A 23,685-nucleotide genomic window follows, 5' to 3' on the forward strand; every position below is an offset into this window, starting at 1 on the left:
CATGTGACGGACTGCGCGGACGTCTCCGGATATTCGTTCCAGGTCTGGAATGAAAAACGTGGGCGATAATAAAGTATAAACTTTGACAAGCAGGAAACAATCTTTGCGTTTTGCCGGCTGCCGCTGCCGAATGTCGTCGTACCAACGCCCGCCAGTGTGGCTTATCGAATCGTGACCGACCGACGGCTTGTTCTTTCTTTGCACGGGCACATCGAGCGCTGGCGGGGAAGGGGCCGGGACACTCCCCCGACACCCCGCAGCCGTTGCTGGGCGGAAGTGCACGCGAACGAAAATGAATTAGTGCAAATTGTGAGGCACGAAATTAATTTGTCGCCGAGTTTAGCTTCACCCGACTGTGGTGGTGTGGCGGTACCGGATCAAAAAGGTCCAACGTGTCGTCATCGCCATCGTTACGGCGATTCCACTTTGGAGGGAGACTCGCCTTAGAATATTGGGGGTTTTGGTGTCTAAATAGAGACACGACTTTTTGAATTCAACTTCGGCGCACGATTTTTTATGTGTTGATGATGTTATGTAGGGGCTTTCGCGAGGCAGCACGGTGGTGTATTAAGTGATGGCGCTGGTCTTCACACGACAGGACCGGTCCAAAATCCCATCCGGATCAATTCCTCGCACGCAGAACTGACTATCCAGCAGACGGGAAAATAAAAGACAACGAATGACATCTCTTGAGGTTTATGTGCTAATAAAGAAGATAACGACATGAAGTTTATTGGTATATTGGTATATTATTGGTATTTATTGGTATATTATGTCCTCAATTAGAGGAGAGTATAGTGTACAATTCCACAATGATATAATTTTTAGTAAAATCTAACCTAGAATAATGCTAGAATAATAAAATTCTTTGAAACAGTCTCAACCAATTCTTGAAGTTTAAGCCAGTTCTTACGATTGAGGAAGTAGAGGATGAAGTTAAATGAATTGAGTAATTCACCACCCTCTACCGATACAGATACAAATTGACAACTCAGAATTTGATTTGTGATAATGATTCTCGTTCAGAACCTTCCAACCATTCAAGGTTTGTTATTGTTTTCTGGTCGGAATGAAGTCATTCTTTGACAGAAAAGTGATCAGTAGAGTACAATTTATAAGTTTATCGAATTGTTTGTTTTTTTTCTTGAGGATTCCCAAACGCTTCCACTATCAAGCGTTTTAAGCGTTTTTCATTGTTTGTCCCTTTTCAAATAATTTCAATGATCTTGATTATGTTTCCATACGTTTTTGAGTTCAGAATAAGGTAAAAGTAAGGAAAAATCATGGCTCAACTATGATTCATTTGCGTTTAACACAAAAAAATAATGTGATGAAAATGAAGCGTTCCAGTCAAAAAGGTTGGTCCGTTAGTTTTTAGTGTTAATCCTAAATATTGTCCTATTTTGTACTGTGGAAAGTTTTTCGCAGCGCCAAAAAATTGAACGTGTGCTAGTTGCCGTGTCCCGTGCCCAAAAATTGAATCGCTTGGAAGGAAAAAAAAAGGTTGATGCGCTTTAAATTGTGACCGCGCGAACCACCGGAACGAACCAAACAATTCGCACGGAATGCAGTTTCTTTGCGCCGGAGAAGGCGTGCGCACGCCTGGGCATGCGAATTAGGAGCATGCGTCAGCGTAGCGCTTTGATGTGCTTGCCGTTCGTATTGTTTCGCGGTTTATTTGATCGCTGTGTGTGCGTTCACCGAGAGGCTTTTGCAATGGTGCTGTTAACAACGGTAACAAGCCAACCTTTTTGCGCCACAATGCCGGCTGAACCAAAAAAGGGAAGATCAACAAACAGCAAACAAAGTGGCCTAAACGCACAAAGAAGGAGACGCACATGTGGCCGGCAGGAAAGCGTATTACACGAGAAATACTTTCACCCAAGGTGTCGAATGGTGGCGATGATTAGCAGGTGTGCCTTCGGTGCTTATTTGTGCTTTGTGTGCTGTTGGCGCTTTTTGTTCCTAGAAATGTCACCCTTTTTGTTTTGTTTTTGTTCATAATTATTAGATAGTTTTTTCTTTTGATTTCCCCACCGGGCTTGCGCCGGAACGTGTTGCTTTTCGGAACCAGACCCCCCGAACAAACCGGTGCTTTATTATTGCCGGTTTCCTGCATTTATTTGCTGGCCCCAAAACACGTGCCTTTGATACGTATTGGCGGCAAGAAAAACGTTGTGTTCCTTGCGCATGGTTGAAATTGGTTTAATTTGGGCGGTTTTTTTTTTTCGCTTAAAATCGTGACCGTATCTGGAGTTTTGTGAAGCTTTTGGGGCGGTGGACCATTATTTGGAAGCGTGGAAGCGAAAAATTAGCGCACCATTTCTATTAACGAACCACGTTTTACTTGGGCGATTTTCGAGTGAGAAGGTGAAAGAGGAAGAGAGAGAGAGAGAGAGAGAAATGTTAACATAATAAGTTTTTTTAATAAACACTAGAACTACAAAGCGTTTTAAGCGTTTTTCATTTTTCATTGATAATCATATTTAAAAAATGTCGAACGCCTGGAAGATGTTACGTTTTTTCAGTGCACGCTGCAGAAATGATATGTAAAAGTCATGCATCAGCATGATTGGCATTGGTAAAATGGTTTTGCCCCAGAATTTTATGTGATGGAAATTTAAGCGTTTCAGCCAAAATAACAGGTCCGGTAGTTTTAGTGTTAAATAAATAATATTTTTCAAACACTTTCTTTTGCAGATTTTTTCCATAACAATGGTCCATAAACCCACTTAACGGTATCCCTCGAATACATATGCAATAAGTAATTACACATTTAATGGCGCACATTCTCGTACATTTGCTTGCTGTCGGCTATGCGTTTTCCCTCAGTTGCGAATGTCGCCTGTTGACTAATATCTTGCGGGCAAAGATGGTCATATCGGTCCGATGGCGTCACTTGTTGTTGCCTTCCAGTTCTCGCGCTCTATCAATTAAACCCATAGACACATTAATCACATCGTACTACCGCGTAGGGGACAGACTCGCTGGAGGGGCGCAAGCAACCCGGGAAATGTCGGTGGCGCTCTCGTGGCCCGAGGCTGATGACATTAGAGTGGAGCACATTTCACTTTCTTTCTTGTCCAGCTGGCTGCCTGCTACGAAAGAAGACCCGGGGCAGACGGTTAACAATGATCGAGTGAATGTTGTTCTTGACTTGGGCACGGTACCGCCATGTTGTTGGCCCATACACGAATATCGTTTAGTGTAGCCGGCTATTCGGTAGTGGTGGAGCAGAGGTTAGGTTAATTCTCACATTAAAGACGGTTCTTCACAGAACATTAGAAGCTTTTACCATCGATGTCTGGAGGGTTCTGTGGAAAGTGAAACCGCTTCCCTCCTCCGCAGTCGTTACTCCCGGCGACAATATGTGCTTTATGCCGGTGCGTGATACAAGAAGTTTTATTGCGGCAATTGATTGGTTTTATTGAACTTCGCAATGGCTTCATCAATCGGTCTCGGTTGTTTGTTGAACCGTTTTCTTTAACCCCTGATTTGTGCGGTGAAGGTGAAGGTGAACGTAGGTAAACCACCGTTAGACCATTCCACGCGGATTCTTTATTGTCGGCAATGTTTTATCAGCAGGTTCAAAGGGAAACAAGATATTTCAGCGCTAAACACACATTTCTGGTCGACGATCTGGGCTTATCAGACAGTAGCATCAGTTGTAACGAGCTACATGAGTCAACGAAGAAAAAACAGCCGAGCGTTGCTCCATTTCTTATCAAGCTTTTGTTTGTTATATGATTTGTTTAAACATTATGGAACATCACATTGATAATGTTAGCATCCTGAAAGGATTAACTATTCGAGTTAATAATGCGGTGCGTAACGTAACGACATGATTTTTGTTTGTTTGAGAACATAAGAAAAAATTGAAGGCACTTGATATTTTTTAACACTAGAACTACCGATCATTTTGACTGGAACGCTTTATCTTCTTTACATTAATTTTTGGGGTAAAACAATTCTTCCATTACTGATCCATGTCTTCAACATGATCCATGTAGAATGAATTCCAAAAAGGTATATAACCATAATCCAGGGCATCGAAATTGTTTGTATAAAGTGACCATTAATAAAAAAACGCTTAAAATGCTTGATAATTCTAGTGTCAAAAGTTAAAAAAAGGATTAGATTGTTTTCCTAATGAAAGCTTCGATCAGTTACGCGGCAAATGTCAAAACGAAGCATTTTGCCAGCTAGTCTGAACCAGGATATGCCAAATTTCTCGCATGCTAAATCTGTTAACAAACATTTTTAATAAAAACAACAAAAAGAAAGGATTTTTTTAACAACCAGTTTTCTAAGTTGTCTGAAACGAATTGAGTTTAAAGTAAAATTTCTAAACTTTGGACGATTTTTCTCAAATTGTAGTTTCACAAAAATGTGTCATTCTTTATGTCATAATGTTATGTCCTTTACGAATCTGTACAAAATGATACAACCCTGGCACTTGAATTATTTGACAGTTACAGACGGAAAGCTTATGCTTCCTAACTTACGGTATGATGTGCCCTATTGTTGGATTAACATAGATATTGTAATGGTCATTTTATATTTTTAAAGTGAAAAATACTAAATTTTGGCAACACTGCCAGACACTTTCTCCCTCATACCGCTGTCATGAATACACATCCTAAATATGTTCGATCACATAACGTGTCTCATGGCAGTATCAGTTTCTTACTGGTGTTGATGGAAATTGAGTCGGACATGGCGCCAGCCGTCGCGGACATTAGAACGCTTGATGATTGATGAAACGAAACCGCGCGAGCAAAAGAAAGTGTTAGCCAGAACACATGGCGAAATAAAGATTGTCGGTATTGTATTGGCGAATGAAGAGAAACATAAATTTAGAAAGGGCTTGAAGCGTTTTCCTTAAAGGAAAAGTTAATTTTGAAGCAGTGTTTTATGGCGCAAAAATCGAAAGTCTGTGGCTGTGGCAACGTACACGAGTTGGATTGGTTTTTCAACAATCAGGATCAATTTGCTTCAAATGGTTTTGCTGTATGTTATACGTTAATACATTTTTTTTTGTTGTGGTCATTTTGTTTGTCATCGTCTAGATGCCGTTTTTTTCGCTTATATCATGCGACTGGTGGCTATTTTTACTCTTGTATGCGATAGCCTTAACAAGGTACTTCGAGGTACACTTACTGAGTTTGCGCATAATGCAACACTTCCCCCGTACGGACGAAAAACATTTGCATTATTGCTTGACACGCTCGATGACAGGGAGAGCCCCCTACGTCAAAGATGTACTCGATCGCGCAGCAAAGTAGGAAGCATACCGTCATTAATCAAATGGTGGACTGTTCACTCGTCCCGGTGCTGCTTTGATCGCAAGATAAGGTATCAAATTACACTCAACGAGTGTCACCGCGCCGCGTACGGGTGTGAGGTATGTTTCATTTTACGCTTTTTTTCCCACGCCAAACGACGAACGCTCGGTCCAGCACACCGGGGCAGCGGAACAGTATCCTTCCTGACAAATTGCGATACACCACCGGTCTCGATGGATCATAAGCAGTGCCCGGACACTGCTGGTGGTATACAATGTAGCGAAATGCAACCACACTTGCCGATCCCACACGGCTGATAAAGCTGCCGCCAGCCGATGTAACCCGAATTGATTAATGATTCCGACCCAGCGCAAACAATCGACGTATAATAATTTCGCCCGGGCCCCGGTTTGTCCAGAGGCCGCCACGTCCAAGGCTTGGAATAAAAACGCGCGCGAAATATTTGCGCGTAACGCTTCCCTTCAACCCCACCCCTTCTCCCCTCCTCCCGCCAAAATGAGAGTCAAAACCTCGTGTCTACCACGTGGAAACGTGCCTCGGCGCAAATGATCATGCGTGTACGCATCGGAGCATGCGGAAATGCGCGTCAAGTGTTTTGCTGCTGTATCGGACAACTTTCCCCTTTTTCGGGTGCCCGAAACCGTTATGGTTCGTTTGTGTGTGTATGTTTTTATTTTATTTTGTAAATTACTGACCGATAAACGCCAAAGCCAGCTCTCGACGGTGGTCGTGCGCTGCAGATGTGCATTCGGTGATATATGATGTAAAAGGTGTGTTGTCCGAAGGTGGAAAAAGAAATTGGAGAACATGAAAGCCTCCCCTCCGGATAAGACGACGGTTGGGTGGAAAAGACAGTGCGCATTTCAGCACGCACACGCGCTGTCAATCGTTTGCTTCCGCGCGCACGGGAAAAATTCAAACGTTGGGAAAAAAATGTATTAAATAAATGTACGGTATCAATAATTCATGCCACACACCCGCTCTCGCTTAGATTATGAGGCACCCGGTTGGTGATGTGCGAGGAGCTGGAAAGACTTTCTTTGGTACAGGGGACTTCGTCTCATTTGATACTTCTTATTATATCTCAGATATAAAATAAAATAAAATTATATTGTTTTGCAATATAAATTTGCAATGTTCTCCTTGCATTTTTTTTTGTATTGGAATGAAGGTGTTTCATAATTTTTGCAATGCTATAAAACTTTATTGCAAAATTACGCTAAAGATCTATAGATTGGAATTCGCAATAATTTGAAACTCGCTGTGGTCCGTGTAGTGGGAATGTTTTGAGTAGAGTCATTCACATGAATCTTAAGCGAAGAGTCATTCAAATTAGGTTTCAACGCACAAAAAATTTATGAATCCTCAGAAATCTCAGGAATCTCGCCATTTAAGGCCTAAGCGCAATGACAGTTGGGGCCCATTTTTGGCCTTAAGCGGTAGATGACAGTTGGGGCCCAGTACCTGTGGACCGGGTGCGGAAGGTTGGAGAACAAACTCTTTGATAGTCATAAATCTTGGATAAATTAAGACTCTTCAAAAAATAAAGTTTCCATTCAGTACAAAGATTCATTCAGCTGCTCCCAACACAATTTCCGTGTTCTTTGGGGTTGTTTAAATTTTCTATATAGATATTACTATAGTGTAGCAAACCCTGCACTTCACCAAGGAACTCAAGAAATTGGTTCAAAGCAAAAATCCACAATCAAAACATCTTTAAAAAATCCTTTTTTGGCGTTTTTCGTTATTATTAAGGTGCCGGTACCTTAAGTCCAACGAAAAAAAAAGCCCACCATCGTCATGCGTAAATATGTGTGTTAACACGTCCCGGTGTTCTACACTGTTCGTCACATTTCACTTCGTTAAGATGCAATTCTCAACGCGCAACACCCGCGCTCGCACATACTTGGCGTGGTGTCTCCATGTGTGTCTCGGGGTGCAAAATAAACAGTTCATCTCATTGCAAATGCAGCGACGTGCAACGGGTGGGACATTTGCTTTTGCAGGCAGCGCTTCCAGCGCTCCTTCAGCTGCCTTTTGTCGCTTCCTTCTTCCGGCATCATGTCAACCACCCCTGTCCATTTGAGCCGTTTCACTTTGCGCAATATGCGCGCGCGCGCTCGTATATATACACGCACATACACACGCCAGCTTTCACTTGACTTAGTTTCATTAATAATGAATGGAATGAAATAAATAAGTAATGAAGAAATTAGCCTCATCAACTGGCCGCTGACCGCCTACCTCTTCCCCCGGTAGCATCAGATCCGCCCCGGTGGACAGTCCGTTTCATGTCAGCACGACGTTTCGTTGCCTTTTGGCGGGGTTTTTTTTTTTGCACCACTTGCGAATGCATTTATGCATACAGATGCGTATGCGCGCATTCGGCAGTGCGCAGAAATAAATGACATCGAGCATAGTTAATTCGTCCACTGCATTAACCCTGCATTTCGGACTTGCCGGCACATACTGGGTCGAAAATGGTTGACAGTGGTGTGGGGCTCCCCGCCGGTCTTCCTCCCATTCCACACCATTTCTTCACCGCAACACAACAGTGGACGCAATTATTTGGAGGTTAATTTTCATGCTCTGATTTGTTGGATCGTTTTTCCATTCGGGACGGGCTTGACGCTTATTGCTTACGGTCACGGTAATTTTCATCTTGCTGATACATTAATGCCGATCAAAGTTTCGACCCTCGAAAAATGTTTTGCGGTTAATTAGCTTAAGCAGAGGTATAAATTATTGTTATTGCATTTCCGTACGTCAGATTGTGGAAATGAGTTCCAATTTACGTTCCATGCTGGCTCACAATATTGCTGTGTAGAATTTTAAAGTTGAGTTTATATTTTACATTAAAAACTTGTCATAAACCATCCATTGTTGTTTTTTTGTACTAGAGCTGGGAAATTTAACTCCTTTCAAATATTTAAATTCGAGTTAAAGAGTTAGAATGAGGATTTAACTCTTAAACTCTCTCTTCACGATTTCCATAATTTAAAATAAGCGAAATAAGCAGAACGGCGTTCTTCATCTTATGATTCATCTCACGATTCTTCACTGCGCCCTTAAATTCACGAGTTACATTACGGATTAACTCTGGAATGAGTTAAATCCCGAGTGAACACGTTATTTAAATCGTGAATTATAAATCTTACGGGGATTCAGTCTTCGATCCTGAGTTAGTTCACAAAAGAGTTAACTAATGATTTAAAACATGAGTTGAAGGTCGTCTTGATGAGTTAAACCCAATGAGTTAACTTCCAAAAAAGTCAACTCATGAATCAAATCGTGAGATGAAGGTCGTCGTTAAGAGTTTAATCTTATCTATTTTAAATGATTTAATTATCTACGAAAGAGTTAAATCGCAAATGAATTATAAAAAAATCTTTTTGGAGGTTTGAATTAACTCACTCCCTAGAAAGGTTCGAACCATTATTTCGTTCTGAATCATTGTGCACATCACTAGTGTGTACCATCCATTTGGTCGCGCAGACTCCTTATGGTGCACTCGATCATACTTTCCACCCACACAAACACACGCACCGTGTGTTTGCGGTCACGGAGCTCGGGGCCCGTAATGGAGTTGTCTAATGATTTATGAACGATCGGCGAATCTGTTTTGTGGACTACTTGCCAAAAGCTTACCACGTAACAAAAACGCAAAACAACTTATCCCGCTCGGTTTAGCGATAGTTAATCTAATTATTGATACTGTCAAAGTTCCGTGGCTTTGACGCGGCTGACAGTCAGCTGACAGTTTCGCGTTTATTTATTTTTTCCCCCTGGTGGGTTCATTCGGAGGACTCCATATTTCATACACCTCTGTTTTTTTCACCCCTCCGATTCCATGCAGCGTTTAGTAGGCTGAGCAGTGTGCGGGTCCCGGGTTGCAGCACCTGGTTACCTGGCCCTTTACTGTGTGCCGTTGCTGCGCTGCGCGTACCAAGAAACTTAGATTGATACGCAAGAATTCCAAACAAATCCATCCATCATTAGAGGGACCTGCTCGTGGTGGCATTCGTGGCCGCGGCAAATCGCTATGAAGCTCGCCAGTTTCACCACGCCAAATGTGGATTTGTCGGTCGGTGGATGCTTCCAGCCGGCGGGTGGACGGTGTCGATCTAAGCAAAGTGTCGTACCACGGCAAACAGACAGCGTCGTCTGCAGAGTCCAATCCAGTGCCCCGGCGGTGCATTCTTTGCTTGCAGCAGTAGCAACAACAGGAGGGGGGGAAATGTGCACGGTACGGTGGTAGAGGGTTGTTGGGCGATCGCGCAGTACCATCGGAGGTCGACTGTCAAACTGTCAAAAGTGTTTATCTTCGCGATAAAAGTCGGTGAACTGGCTGGTGGCAAACCACATATAGCTCCGGGAAAAAGGCGAGGTGTGCTGGGAGCCGCTTAAGATAACCGGCCGTCGATGGGGTCGGTGTGTGTGTATGTGCTCGGCACGATGGCACCAAACTCTCACACCCGGCTTCCCTAATCGGTGTAAAGCGATACACATATTTGCGGACGATGTTGCTCAGTGTTTCGCGTGCTCGCACAGCGCGAGACTGAGTTTAAGCTTGCAGCGCGGTTAGGATTTGATGTCGAGAGGAGAAGGTTGTACACATTCTTGTTCCAACGTTTTAGTATGGGCGCTAAGTGATCGCAATGTTTTTATTAGAGATGGGAAATTTAATTCCTTTCAAGGATTTAAATCCGTGTTAAAAGGTTAGAATAACGAGGATTTTTCTAAAAAGTTTAAACCCCCGAGATAACTCACACAAGAGTTAACTCATTATTTAAATCTTGAGTTGAAGATCATCGCGAAGAGTTAACTCGCACAAAAGTGAGTTAGAATAAAGAGTTAGATTTAAATCGTGATTTGATGGTCGCCGTGCAGAGTTAAATCTTGAGTTTATTCACATCAGAATTAACTCACGATTTAGATCATGAGTTGAAGATCGGCGTGATGAGTTAAATCCTGAGTAAACTCACAAAAGAGTTAACTCATGAATTAAATCGTGAGTTGAAGGTCGCCGTGATGAGTTAAATCTTTATTTTTTAGCTTGATTTAAATCTCTATGAATAAGTTAAATCGCAAAAGAATTGTAAATATTCTTCTTGCTGATTTGAATTAACTCACTCCCAAGAAATATTTAACTCTCTCATTCAGTCTGAATCATTGTGCACATAACCATTCTCGGGAGATTATATACAGTGTCTTATTTAATAGACTTATAATAGAAAATAAAAGCTTATAAATATACCTCAAATTCACGCAAGCTTAGATTCTCAAACATCAAATACATCAAAGACACTTTAGGAATTAGTCTACAGTAACTGGCAACGCTAATTCTCCGAGCACGAAGCAATTTTAGCATCAAGCTTAAAGTATCAGAACAATATCGACGACATTGTCGACATTCCAGCGAGGTTTATCTTCTAAGTGGTCGGGCCCCGTTTGCAGCGACTTGTCAATTTCGGCACACCAGCGTATCTGTCAATTGGCAGTTTAACGCTACGCTCGTGTGGAAATAACTTCGTTCGGTGCGGGACATACCGTGTACGGAGCTACTGGTGCTCGACTCAACGTTCAGCGGACAGCCGCGTGTGCGCGAGCTACTGTGCGAAAAATACGCTGTGACAGAACGATCGATGTACGCGACTGCCACGCCATATTGTGTCCGAAATCCACCCGACCGTTGGCAATTCGTTATAAATCTTCCAATAGCCTTAGGCCACCGTACCTATCGATCTCGGGTGAGCAATATATCGAGCTCCATGGGTCGCTGGCTGCTGAAGTTCTTAGTCGGTGCTAAAGAAATACACATTTCACCCCGATAGCGTACGACAAATAGCTCTGTTAAGCCGACCTGACACGTGCTTTTTATAGGTGTGTGGGTTGCCCCGTGGCGCTGTGACAGCACCAAACTGTGGACTGTGGAAGGCTTAAACAGTGAAGGTGCTTAGGTATCGACTCCCGATTGGATTGATTTGAAGCGGTTCCCGATTCGCACTAGGTTCCCTGGGAGCTTGGCAGCTACTGGAATATTTGCGAATTGCACCATTTGCCATCCCCAGGTGTCTTTTTCCCCCCATCGGCAGCTGTGTAGGAAGAGTGTGCCGAATGTTTTCAGGACACCTTGGACAAACACCGCCGTACCGATGTGACTGGCCGGCATATTCATAATGCACATAAAACAGAACGACTCATTTTTTTTTTTGTGGGAACGTGATTGAAATAAAGCGTAGCTCCCAAAAAGCTATCGAGATCGATAGCAACAGTGACCAAAAGTGGTCAAATTAGCTCGTAAATTTGGCCGTTTTATGGCATGTGTCGAACGCCCGAACCAGCCGTATTGGTTTTGTGCGATACTGATTGGAAAACGGTGCCGAGGATCGTGTAGCGATTGGTATTTTATTCGCAATGCTTTTGAAATGATTTTCGTGTTTTTACGAGCCCCCCGGGCGTAAGATATCAATCGTCAATTAAAGTGCTTGGACATTGTGCACGCTATTGCTATTCATGCGATGCGTGGTGCTTTTGGTGTATTATAATGCAATCCTTCTTTACCTGGGTACTCTTGCAAACTAGCAAAATAATGTGTAAATAAAATTAATTTAAAGTACGATATTTACATAAAATCGTCGCCGTGTGGCCGGCTGCTTGCACTGACCTACATATCTCTGCAGAGCAGGGCGCATCTCTCTGTTTCTTGTCTATTACAACGGACGGTCAATGATCTCATCGTAACAACGTTTCATTCATTCCCTCATCCGATCGCGGGGGGAGTGGAGGTTCTATTTAGAACGCGACCGCATGAATGGCACTCACATCAAGTGTGGTGCTTTATTGCTACTTGTGGGTAAAGTGAGCGTGATTATAATTAAGCCAGAATGATGAGGCTGAGAACCCGCCACGAACCCATCTGGTCCTGCTCTTGTGGTGCTTAAGCTGTACTCTGCATGTAACCAAACATTTGTAAGGTTCCGCCACCATTAACCAATGTTATTTGATTGCGCGACCGCAGTCATCGCTTTACGCCTTTCTGAATGTAATATAAAGTATACTCAGCTCTACTTGCACGGTAAATGTAAAGTTTTGCACCGAACGCTAGCCATTAGCCGGCTGAATGCAACAAATATTTCATCACTACCGTCGCCGTTACATTTGCTCCCCGGACGATTGCGATTCTGCGATCGTAAACCCGAACAAAGTAGTAGCGTTTGTAGCATTTAGATCTGTCTCCCACAACCCATGCACAATACCGCGTAATGTTACGCCACAGAATGGTGTCGTATTTTAGGTATTTTGTCATTTCTCCAATGAGACAACATCCCTTTGGAGGGGAAGAAACTGCACCTATGGTTTTATATATTTATTACCCCACAGTATCGGCTGTGCCCCAATGTGGGTGGGTGAGCAGTAATGGTGAAGTTTATTTTTATTGTTATAGCCATTTGATTGTTTTCTTCCCTTTCCCGCGGTTATTAGACTTCCGTGGTTGCACGACATAGTAATGCACGGTGTAAAACCACGTCCACAGACGGGAATGAAGTATCGCTTGTTAGGCGCTGAAGAAGGAACTTTAGATGTAGCAATATTTCATCTGGATTAACATCAGTCGGAATCATTATAGAGCAAAGAAAAAACTTCTTTGTTATGAAGATTTGATGAACCTAAACAGGAATAAATCATTACATTATGGAGATTATCATAAATAGCGAAACAAACTAGCCAATTAATAGACTCACCAAAACGTATCCCGTTCGGCACCCTCTGCTACACTTGGCTACGTGCGATAATGATTCCACCAGAAATTATGCGTTTGGTCAAACGTTGGCCTTTGGCCACCGTATCCGAAACACCAAAATCCCATCGATTCCTCGACGCGATGCGAGATCCAAAATTATCCAAATTTCGCTACGATTTGGCATAAATCAAACGTCACGATGGTGCATTAAACGAGCTCCACACGCTTAAAAGGAGTCTGTTGGCAAGTATAAGCCGCCAGATGCTGCTACTACTGCCGCAATTTGCCCAATAAATCTAGCTCTGCTCCAGGAAAGTTCCCTCGCCAATTTCGATCGTCCGGGATGCCATCAGTTTGAAGATGCTGCCAAAAGTATAAACACATCTTTAGGCGAACTGTGCTGAATTAGACGAGCTGAGAAAAATATTGGAAGACGGTAAGGTTTGGCAAGTGGTTGCAGTACATCATACCCATCTCAGGAAGGTTTCTTCCTGGTGTCCATTGCAACATCATCCCTAATTGCGGATGGTATACGATGTCGATTTGTGAAACATTTTGTTCCTGGCTTGTCCAGTCGAGTTACGGCCCCGAAGACTAGTTTGCGTGGGTTTTTAACAAAACAAGCAATGAAAAAAAAAGAAATCGAGAGCAATAATTTGTCGATTAATCAATTGGCTACCGTTTAACTTGTTATGGTAACGTGCATTTGTCGCTTGCATGAGTCGCTCGGAGAGTTTTTGCTGTATATCCCCAAAGAGTGTCGCATAAATCGCGTCCACCGGTCGCGTCCTGTCGTCTGCGGTTCTCCGCACGTATGGCTTGTCATCTCGACAGCTTCACGTATGCGCAACCTTTCCTGTATCCGTCTCACTGTATCTGTTCCACCGCTGTGTATTTTTTTTTTGTAGGTGGAAATAAGTTCGCGGCAAAAAAAAAGGGATTTATCCCACACCGTACGATCGAACCCGATTGAAGCACAACGGGTAAAAGAGCTTCTGGTACTTTGTGTCAGATTTAAGCCTACCAAACTGTCGCTAATCGATAATAAATCCCCTCTTTACCCCGGTGCGGTGCAGCAGCTCGAGCTGCATGAGTCGGCTGAATGAGTGGTGTGTTGAATGGGTGCACCTCGTAATAGGCCACCCCGCGCGCTTGCAGCACGGATCGGATGGAAACGATCCGCAAAACGATCCACACCAGCGCCCCCGTACCCGGGGAGCACGAAGCACGATTGCCCCGTCCCAATAAACCAGAAGCGTTGCTAATCTGTTTTACGGTTCCTCTCTGTCCAGGCGCGAACGCCTGGAGCCCTCCACTGTAAGGCTCGTTGAGTCACTGAAAGTAGTGTGGTAGTTTTTTTGGCTTACCCTTTTTCATGTGGTAGAAGAATACAAACGAACAAGTTGAGTTGCATTTTGGGTTATATTTTTTTCTTCTCCTTTCGATCAACGTTACAATAATTTGCGATGAAATGTGCAAATGTTGTGATCATTGTAGGGATGGGAAATTTAATGCCTTTCAAGGATTAAAATCCGTGTTAAAGAGTTAGAATAAAGATGCAGCTCTTTAACTCACTAATAATAAAATTCAACCATTTTAATTAAGCGAACAGGTTGGGGGGAGTGCTTCGACCTTCCACTGATGATTTAAATCACTCGGGATTTAACTCTTCACGGCGACCTTCGAATCACTCTTTAAATCATGAGTTCATCGGCGTAAAGAGTTAAATCCTGACTTAAGTCATACAAGTGTTAACTAATGGTTTAAATCGTGAGTTGAAGGTCGCCGGGATGAGTTAAATCCCATGAGTTAACTCACTCAAGAGTTAACTCACGATATAAATCGCCATGAAGTCACCATGAAGAGTTAAATCCCGAATAAACTCACATAACAGTTCATGTGAGTTCATTTATAGTTCATTCATGAATTACATAGTGAGTTAAAGATCGCCGTGAAGAGTTAAATCCTGAGAAAACTCCCCAAAGGGTCAACTCATGAATTAAATCGTGAGTTAAAGGTACTCCGATACTCTTCTTGGAGATTTGAATTAACTCAATCCCTAGAAATGATTTAAATCATTCATTCTGAAATATTGTGCCCATCACTAGATCATTGCACCGTTTTAAAATGACATTTTACTCGCAACACAACGCTGCGCTTGGAGCGAATGAGTGAGAGCGCTTGTCAAGCTGCGGAATCACGCCGAAAAAGTGCGGCAACTTCAACTCCCTCATCGCAGAGCGGTTGAAAGACGAAACCGAACCGGCTGCGTGCCGTTGTAAAGCCTACAATTTATGACAGGAGTTCCAGGCGGTACGCACCTAGTCTGACGGGTCGCAAACACAGGGGCGCGCGAGAACGGCGTGGTTAAAAACAACAAGTGTTTTTATTTTTCGCTTTTATGACACACGCATAAGAGACGCATTCGCGCCCTTCTTGTTATGAATGTAAGCGTGCTTTTTTTTCGTTATACTTTTTTTTTTCTTTATTTCCACTTGCCCACACCGGTCCCAGACGCACTTAAACCTGTCCAGGGTTGGGGTTTTTCTTTTTCCTTGTGCGTTCTTTTGTGCGCTTATCATCGTCCGCCCCGGTTTAGTGGTCGCCCAGTGTATTGAATCCGATCTGTTGTTCTGTTCGCTTTCATCATATAATTCCCACTGTCTTGCGCGATTTGCTGTACAGTTTGCACGCATTCCCCCGTGAACCGAATGGTAGCTTATGCTTCATTGTACCCACAAGAACACGCATCCGTTGCGTCGTCACGAGCCGATCATGCGTGTGCACTACGCTGCCACCTTGCGTCGTCTTGGTTGGTTCTGTTCGGTCGGTTCCGTTCACGTAATATGCCGGTTATGAACGTGTAGGCACCCACCCCACCCCGCGACAAACCCTCACGCCGTGTGCGGCAAATTGTTGCACAGGTGCACAGTGTGACTCATGTGGGGTTGAATGGTGGTGGGCAGATGGGGCAGACGGCGCATATTGGCTCTAAACCGACCGTTACCACCGTGTGCAGTCAGCAAAGACGTGAGAAAATTTTCTGCAAAACGAAACCAGAAACTGTATCATAAATGATTGGCTCTCGGAACTTCTGATGGGTGTGTGTGTTGGGGAGTTCCTATAAGGGTTAAAGAATTCTCCCAGCCGTCTGACCCTCTCCGATCCGGGGCTCTCCCGTATCCCATTGGCTAACTCTGCCGCTGTGCGACTGCTAATTCTACACAGCCAGTGCCTCTGCCAGTGCCTATGGTGGCTGCTCGTTGAATTCTTCCCGCAATGGGCTTAGATTAATTGTGTTTTCTTGCGTGCAGAAAGGCTGGGTTGGTGGGTACCCCGCTCCATTAGTTTGGATCTCAACAGCAGCGGTGCTAGACAAGACAGGGCCCTCAAGGGAGCATGAATAAAAAAAACAACACAGTGTCCATCACACACAAGTGTTGAAGCATAGCTCCCATTTGATGTGTCAGGTGCGGAGACCTTCTCCGTTGGTGATCGTGGCCGCATCCTTCAGCACACCCTGCCCTTCGCACAACCGAGCAAATTAAGTCTTTAAGCAACACCCCTGCTCCAGTTGGCACGAGATGTGTATCACGCTAGAATTGCACGTAGCCGACTGATTGCGTACGATGCCGGGCCCTTTCCCGAATTCCCACCTCGGAGACCCATGTGCCGGGTTTGGTGCGGAATGGCAATTTCCCCGTGGGAATTTGAACGTGCATTCATGCCACCAACGGTACCGGTGTGTGGGACTGGGTCGATGATGGTGCAGTGATTGCGCACCGGTACGAGAAGTGCAACAAGTGCAGGATGGGATTTTCGTATTGTTTCACCAATTCCCCACGGCTGATGGTGTGAGTGTTGTGCTGTGCCAGTATGTGGATCTCTTTGGAAAACTGTTTAGAAATCATTAAAGTGTAATTTTTTGCATCCAAAATGCGGCAGCATGCGTATTTTACGCAAAGCTTCGCGGCCTGTACTGCATTGACGGTACATTTTAGCTTTGTCGCGGAATATACACATGTTTATTACTACAACAACCTGTCTTAAGATGCCATGTCGTACGTCAAAACGTGTTATGCGCAGAAAGTAACCTTCGGATGGTTTTTTTTTCTTCAATGCAACTCCCCCCGGACTGGGCTGGTTGTCCTTGCCGACACCTTATGAGGCAATTAAAACGTGTCCGAAAAAGAATCGTTAACAACTACGAGATCAAATGAACATTTTTATTAAACGCGTGCTGGTACGTTTGAGAACCCTGCTCCACGATACGCTGAAAATGCGTTTAAAATCCGTAACGTCCGGTTAAGATTTTGTTTGGCTTCCAGCGCTCCTTTGACGCTCCAGTTGGATGTGTAAGATATTGATGATTGAAGTATACAAGTAGGGTGCAACTCTGAAGGTCCTATATTCTATAGGTTGGATACTAGGTGTATGGCATTCGGCGTATCACGAATGCAATAAAACTCTTTATTGGTTAGCTATTTAATGTCATAATGTTTCGATGATCCTTACGACGGTTAGCAACGATCGATTTTCCATTCTCACGTGCAGCGTTGGCTAAAAGGTCCTATGCAAAAGGCCACCCTCAACAACATTAATAATAATGGTTTCTTCTCGTTGTATGACGATCACCGCTCCGCCGCCTATTGACGTCAGAGAGAATTTCCAAGGTTTTCTTGAAAAAAAAACCCACCCCGAACCGTGCGATTGAATCCATGGCGCGTGCGTGCTCTTTGCCGCTTGGTCCTGTCTATTTTAGCTTTCTTGCGTTGTCGGCTCGGCTTGCTAGGGCTGCCAGCATGTGCTCTGCATCCCCATGCCGGCAATCGTCGTTTTCCGATATCAAATTTAAGAGCCCCAGTCCCATTTGCTCGTGGCCGTTTATGTCGATTAGAGCACACGTTCAAGATCATCTTGTGTGCGATCAACAACAGCTGCCGATGTATGGCAGCTATAAGGCGAGTGGTAGTCGTTTCGGTTAAATACTACTACAAAGTTTAACCATTTAGCGTCGGTGTACACTTTGCCTATACCGGTGGCCGTGCTGATGTATTTTTTCGGCATGGAAATTTCATAATTTTTCCGGCTCGAAATTAAATTAACCTTGAAACGGTGTACGGGTGACCGGTTGGAACACATCATCAACGAGGTACATATTGGATAATGTCATTTATGTAACGTGTAACATATGATCGGTAATATGCAAAAGAAAATTGAATATTAAAAACGTTATGCAGCTAGCAGAGCAATAGTATCTAGTCGATTAACTTGGAAAAGATGTAAAGGAAACATGTGAAAGCATTAACAATATTTTCTTTCTTTTCTTTCGTTTGCAGGCTTGCATCGATGACAATTTGGATATGGTAGAGTTTCTCGTACAGAAAGGTGCGGACGTGAATCGAAAGGATAACGAAGGCTGGACACCATTGCATGCCACAGCATCATGCGGGTAATGGAGACCTCTGGTCGCTTATTCTATCTGTAAGTCAAGGAAGGAATGGTTAATAATCAATCGTTTCGTATATTGCAGATTTCTCAGTATAGCACGCTATCTGATAGAGAACGGCGCCGATTTAGCGTCGATCAACAGCGATGGGGAGCTGGCAGTAGATCTGGCCAGCTCGGACGCCATGGAAGATCTCATCCAGCATCACCTCGACGAGCAGGGTATCGATTGCGATGAAGCACGCCAGGCGGAGGAGCGTATCATGCTGAGTGACGCTACGAAGTGGCTCCGTACGGACAGTTCCGACTGTGATAAGGCGCACCCGAAAACGGGTGCCACCGCGATCCATGTTGCGGCCGCCAAAGGCTACATCGGTGTGCTGAAGCTACTGCTCGAAGGCCGGGGTGATATCGATCGGCAGGATGTAGACGGATGGACACCACTGCATGCGGCCGCCTACTGGGGCCAAAAGGAAGCCACACAGATGCTGTTGAATGCTAGCGCAGACATCGACATCCAAAACTACAGTGGCCAGTTAGCGATCGACATTGCCCAGGACGATATCGTGCCTTTGCTGAAGGATGCTCGCAAGAACGTGAAGCGCACGAAGCGCAGACCACCTAGTCACGGAAATAGGTACGGGTATTTTCGCTTTGCTTGGCGAAGGAAGGGAAAGCATTAGTAATGGAATAAGCGTGCCAGTATTGTAACGTTGTGTTAATCTTTCTCTTTTTTTCCGGTACATTTCCATCGGGACGATAGGATTACGGATAATTTAGAAAATAGTACGGAAACACCGACCAAGGTGATTCGGGTCGAGGTGAAGCCGATTGACAACAACAAGCAGAAAGAAGGTAGGTGTATAGGATGATCTAGTTACAGTGTGCAAACTGCTCGTAAACGGTTGCACGAAAACGCTCTCCCTCACCCGATTGCATTCTTTCCCACATGCATGCGGGTCATGCTGTTATCCATGAGCGGTTCATTTTCAGTATTCAATTGGTCATTCGATTTTCGTGTACCACACGATTAGCTCAATATTGATACAAGGGTCAATTGAGCTGGCAAGGAGAATGGCTAATTGGATCTCAAACAAAGACTATTCGAATATCAAAACACTGCAGGCTTTTTTTTAATCGGCCTTTTCCATGAGCGTTCGCTATGTGTCGCTTTTGTTTGGACGAACAAAAACATATACGAATCACAAACTGTAGACAAGTTGGTTTTGCTTTTGATGAATTAAAAAAAAACTTCATGCCTCGCTGAATCTGACCCACTGGTATCCAGAGTGAGTTCCGCTATGTAAAGTGTATCTTGTTAAGTCAATATGATTCCCTTCAACAAAATCCCCTTCCATCACGCGCCTGCTGGACCCTTGGGTACGGATTCATCCCAGCTGGACCCGTCGCCGTCGCCCACGACGACGACGACGAAGATGTTGAGAGTGCACAGCAAGTACCACCGGATGGCCAAGAAGAACCAGAAGAAGAAGAATCAAATGAAAAAGATGAAGAGGAGGAAGAGGAGACGATGGATGATACGGTAGACGAGGAGCTAGCCGAAGAAGAGGAGGAGGAAGAGGAGGAGGATGAGGAGGAGGAGGAAGAAGTGGATGAGGATGAGAATGACGAACAGGAGCAAGTGGTGTCCATTGAGAAAAATAAACATCTCGTCCAAGATGTACCCGATTCGATTGGAGGGTTATCATATCAGCGAGTTACCGCACAGGCAATTCGATTCGATGGAGCTAATCAATCCAACCAAATCAAAGATGCCGATAACGAAGTGGAAGAAGAAGAAGAAGAAGAAGAAGAAGAAGAAGAAGAAGAAGAAGAAGAAGATGCCAGCGTTTCGTCGGAACCGTTCTCATCCTCCAATCCATCGGCAGATAGTAGTTTAACCGAATCCGAAACAGGTACAGACACCTACAGTGTGCTCCGTTGGTGGAATATAAAATAACCCATTTCTGTTGCACGTTTGTTGCATTCCACCAACCGGATGATGTGTGTTTTATGCTCGCCATTTTAAAACGATATATGGCCGCGCAACAAACCCTGTTTTTGGGCTCTGTTTGACTGAAGCTAGTTTTTTTTTATCCTATGCTAAAGCTCGTTCTGTTTGATGAGTGTCTTTAATTTGCGTTTGGTTTCGTTTGGACATCGTTAGTTCCCTCGATTCAGTACTGTTACTTTCGGAATTGTGTTCTTAACAATTGAATATTTACACATGATTCACAGATCCGGAAAGATAGAAATGCTTTCAGCATGGAAGTCATTTTTCTAAAAAATAATTGTTGAGTAAAAAGGTTTTTTTCGATTAATACATTAATGCTAAGCTCTTATCGGCACTTTTATACGAAAAAGGGCATTTAATACATAACAAGACTAGCGCCAGAAACGTGGTTCAATGTTATTATTCCTGGCACATATGCTTCTCTGATCTGTGATGAATACGTGTTTTGGCGTTAGGCATACATTAGGCATATGGCTTATATGCATGTTTACATTGATTGCGCTCGTTTCAAGCCTTTGTTTGTAGGATTGTTACTTTATTTGAAGCAATTATTATCAGGACTATGTTGTTGTTGCAACTACATTTTTAATTGTGTTATAGTTTTGACGCTCCCATTCATAATAACAGTGTGTGTTAACAACATGCAAAATAACATAGGGAATTAGGTCTATAACTTTAACCATGGTATTTATTTATTTTAAACTACAATGGTTCTTTTAAGAAAATCGAACATATTAGAATATACAAAATGATATATTTATATTGCACTAACTACCGAAATCAGTGTGATAAACAGTCATTGATTATTGTTAATAAGGTGTATTGCTCAAAGCAACGTGCCATATGTATAAAGCACAACTCCATTGGTTAAGTTAAAGACCTAAAAACAATTCGATCAGAAAAAAACAATTTCTATTAAATCAATTGCAGTCCGTAAACCACATACTTAACCATCTTAATGCTTCGAAGATTTCCAATGCTGTCGTTGTGTTATATTAATTACTATTTTCGAATTAATCATGATAGTTAAAGAGTGTTGTTATTTGCTGTATGCTACGCACTATGCTACCGCTGTTTACCCATATTCTGAAATGAGTCGTATTTTTTCTTCTTCTTCTATTGTGATATCTCTAAACCGTTCCTAATCGTTTCGTTGTTGTTGTATCGTGATGCCACTGACTGCAAACCTGTTGTACTGTGCTTCCCATGCTGTGGCATGTGTGGTATTACTGTGCTTGACGATGGTCCTGTTGCTGTAATAGATGAATTGTTACCGCGACCCGTTCCAATCATCTCGCGACCGGCACCGGTTCCACTGACCACGCAAATCGTAACCCCGAAACCGCGTGTGACAGAATCGGTACAATCGGCAAACACTACGACAACATCGGCAGTACCTGCTAATAATCCTCCTCCACCAACGGCACCATGGCGCCGTCAGCGTGCCATACCAACGCCTGTCCCGCGTCAATTCTACGAGAAAGAGGAACAACCAGCACAACCCACAACAATATCGCGTGCGACGGACGACGTCGACTACGCTAACCTCTATTTCACGTCCAAACGCAACCGTAATGTTCTGTTCTGTTCTTCTCTTGTTTCACTTGTTCCGTTGTTCATTTTGTTGCTATTTGTTTTTGTTGTGCTCTTTTTCTGTCATGTTTTGCCTTCTCAATTCATTATTAGTTTCTTTTATTCTATTACCATTGTATTGCTCCGTTTTATGTATCCTTCAATATCATGTCACTCTGGTTGTGGGAGGGATCGGTACGATTATTAGGCATAAATTCACTGACTTCATGTTTATTTTCTTTGCATCATTACACGTTCGTCTATCGCTCGACCGGCATTTTGTTCATGCTTTGGAGCATTTTGCTGCTGCTGCTGCAATCATTTGTACTCCTTTAAAGTAAATTGCACCTAGGAAGCACCCCATAAGGGAGGCAAAGTTTTTTGATTAAAAACAAAAACAAACATTGCCATCCACGTATCTGCTGCTCATGTTCATGCTAACAGGATGAAAATTATGAGAAAACTTTAAACATTCGTGACTGCGTTGACTTGCTAGTTTTGGTCGTACGGTTGTATATTTTGTGACAAACGCCAGAGATTGATTCATTTATATAAACAACCCATTAGCTTTTAATTGAGCGTTAAGCATTTGTTTGCATTGAAAACAAATTTCTAAATGACATATGTTTACTCTCTTTTTTTCTTTGTGTGTGTGTGTGTTTTTTTTTTGCAACTTCATCGGCGCCATCTTGAATGTAGCAGTTTCGGAAAAGGAAAATAAACCAACCGAACCGGATGTGATACTAAGGAGAACCCAGAGTTTCGAGAGCGATGAAAAGTGAGTATTATTTTCATTTTAAACAGTAACGTTCTTCTATGTGTGTTTATATATGTTTGTGTGTTTTTGTTTCAATATTACACATTAATATTGGTTGCCAATTTTGTTAACTTGAAACAATATTGATGTTTGGATTTTTTTTTAAATATTTTTTGGCATTTGAATAATTTGGTTTATGTTTTCAAAAAAGAAGCAACAAACGCATTACTATTCACTGTTTAATTCCTCGGATGTGTTGTGTTTTTTGGATTTCGAACGCCAAGTAATATGCATCTAGAAGAAAAAAAATCGATGATACTGGAAGATCCGTGCTCGAAAAAATACTTTGCATATCTTCAGGCGTCCGAATAATGGACAAAACCCAGCGACGAACTGCTGCGGGGGAAGTAATGCGTTTGAACCGTCTAGAGTGTTTAAATATCGCAATAGCCTTGCATGATTCATCGCCTTCAGTACATTCGAAATTTATGTAAATCAACCCAAAATTGTGGCCTACTTGATATAAAAATATGTGTTCTTATTTTTGTTTTCTATAAAAAAAAAACTTTTATTCTTATTAATGGCTTGTGTTTTCTAATTATTTAATAACCCCACTATTCATTGGCACTACCTGTGTATCTCGGATACAAAATATTGCAACGGCACTCCGGATGTTGCATACTTATCGAAAAAAAAACGAAACTACCGTGTATGGCCGGTTATTTTCTGCACACATAATACTCCGCACCACTACACTATCCAACACTACTCTTGCAAATATAACAACACCGGAATTGGGTACAAACGTCGGATTATTGTACCACCGGAATGTGCACCTGAACGT

The 23,685-nt window shown here is 43.1% G+C and overlaps 1 protein-coding gene across 2 annotated transcripts in view; it reads left to right on the forward strand.

The window, feature by feature from the left end:
• LOC128712028 (protein phosphatase 1 regulatory subunit 12A) overlaps window positions 1-23,685 on the forward strand; it is a 64,627-nt gene that overhangs the window by 22,516 nt on the left and 18,426 nt on the right. The window contains exons 2-7 of one of the 2 annotated variants that reach the window (XM_053806922.1): window positions 18,390-18,502; window positions 18,584-19,135; window positions 19,262-19,353; window positions 19,896-20,414; window positions 21,775-22,083; window positions 22,784-22,862. In XM_053806922.1, the coding sequence (XP_053662897.1) occupies window positions 18,390-18,502; window positions 18,584-19,135; window positions 19,262-19,353; window positions 19,896-20,414; window positions 21,775-22,083; window positions 22,784-22,862 (1,664 nt within the window). The remainder of the gene's footprint in view (window positions 1-18,389; window positions 18,503-18,583; window positions 19,136-19,261; window positions 19,354-19,895; window positions 20,415-21,774; window positions 22,084-22,783; window positions 22,863-23,685) is intronic. The other variant, XM_053806923.1, reaches the window with a different exon arrangement.

This window comes from Anopheles marshallii, chromosome 3 (genome assembly GCF_943734725.1).
Source record: "Anopheles marshallii chromosome 3, idAnoMarsDA_429_01, whole genome shotgun sequence".
NCBI lineage: Eukaryota > Metazoa > Arthropoda > Insecta > Diptera > Culicidae > Anopheles > Anopheles marshallii.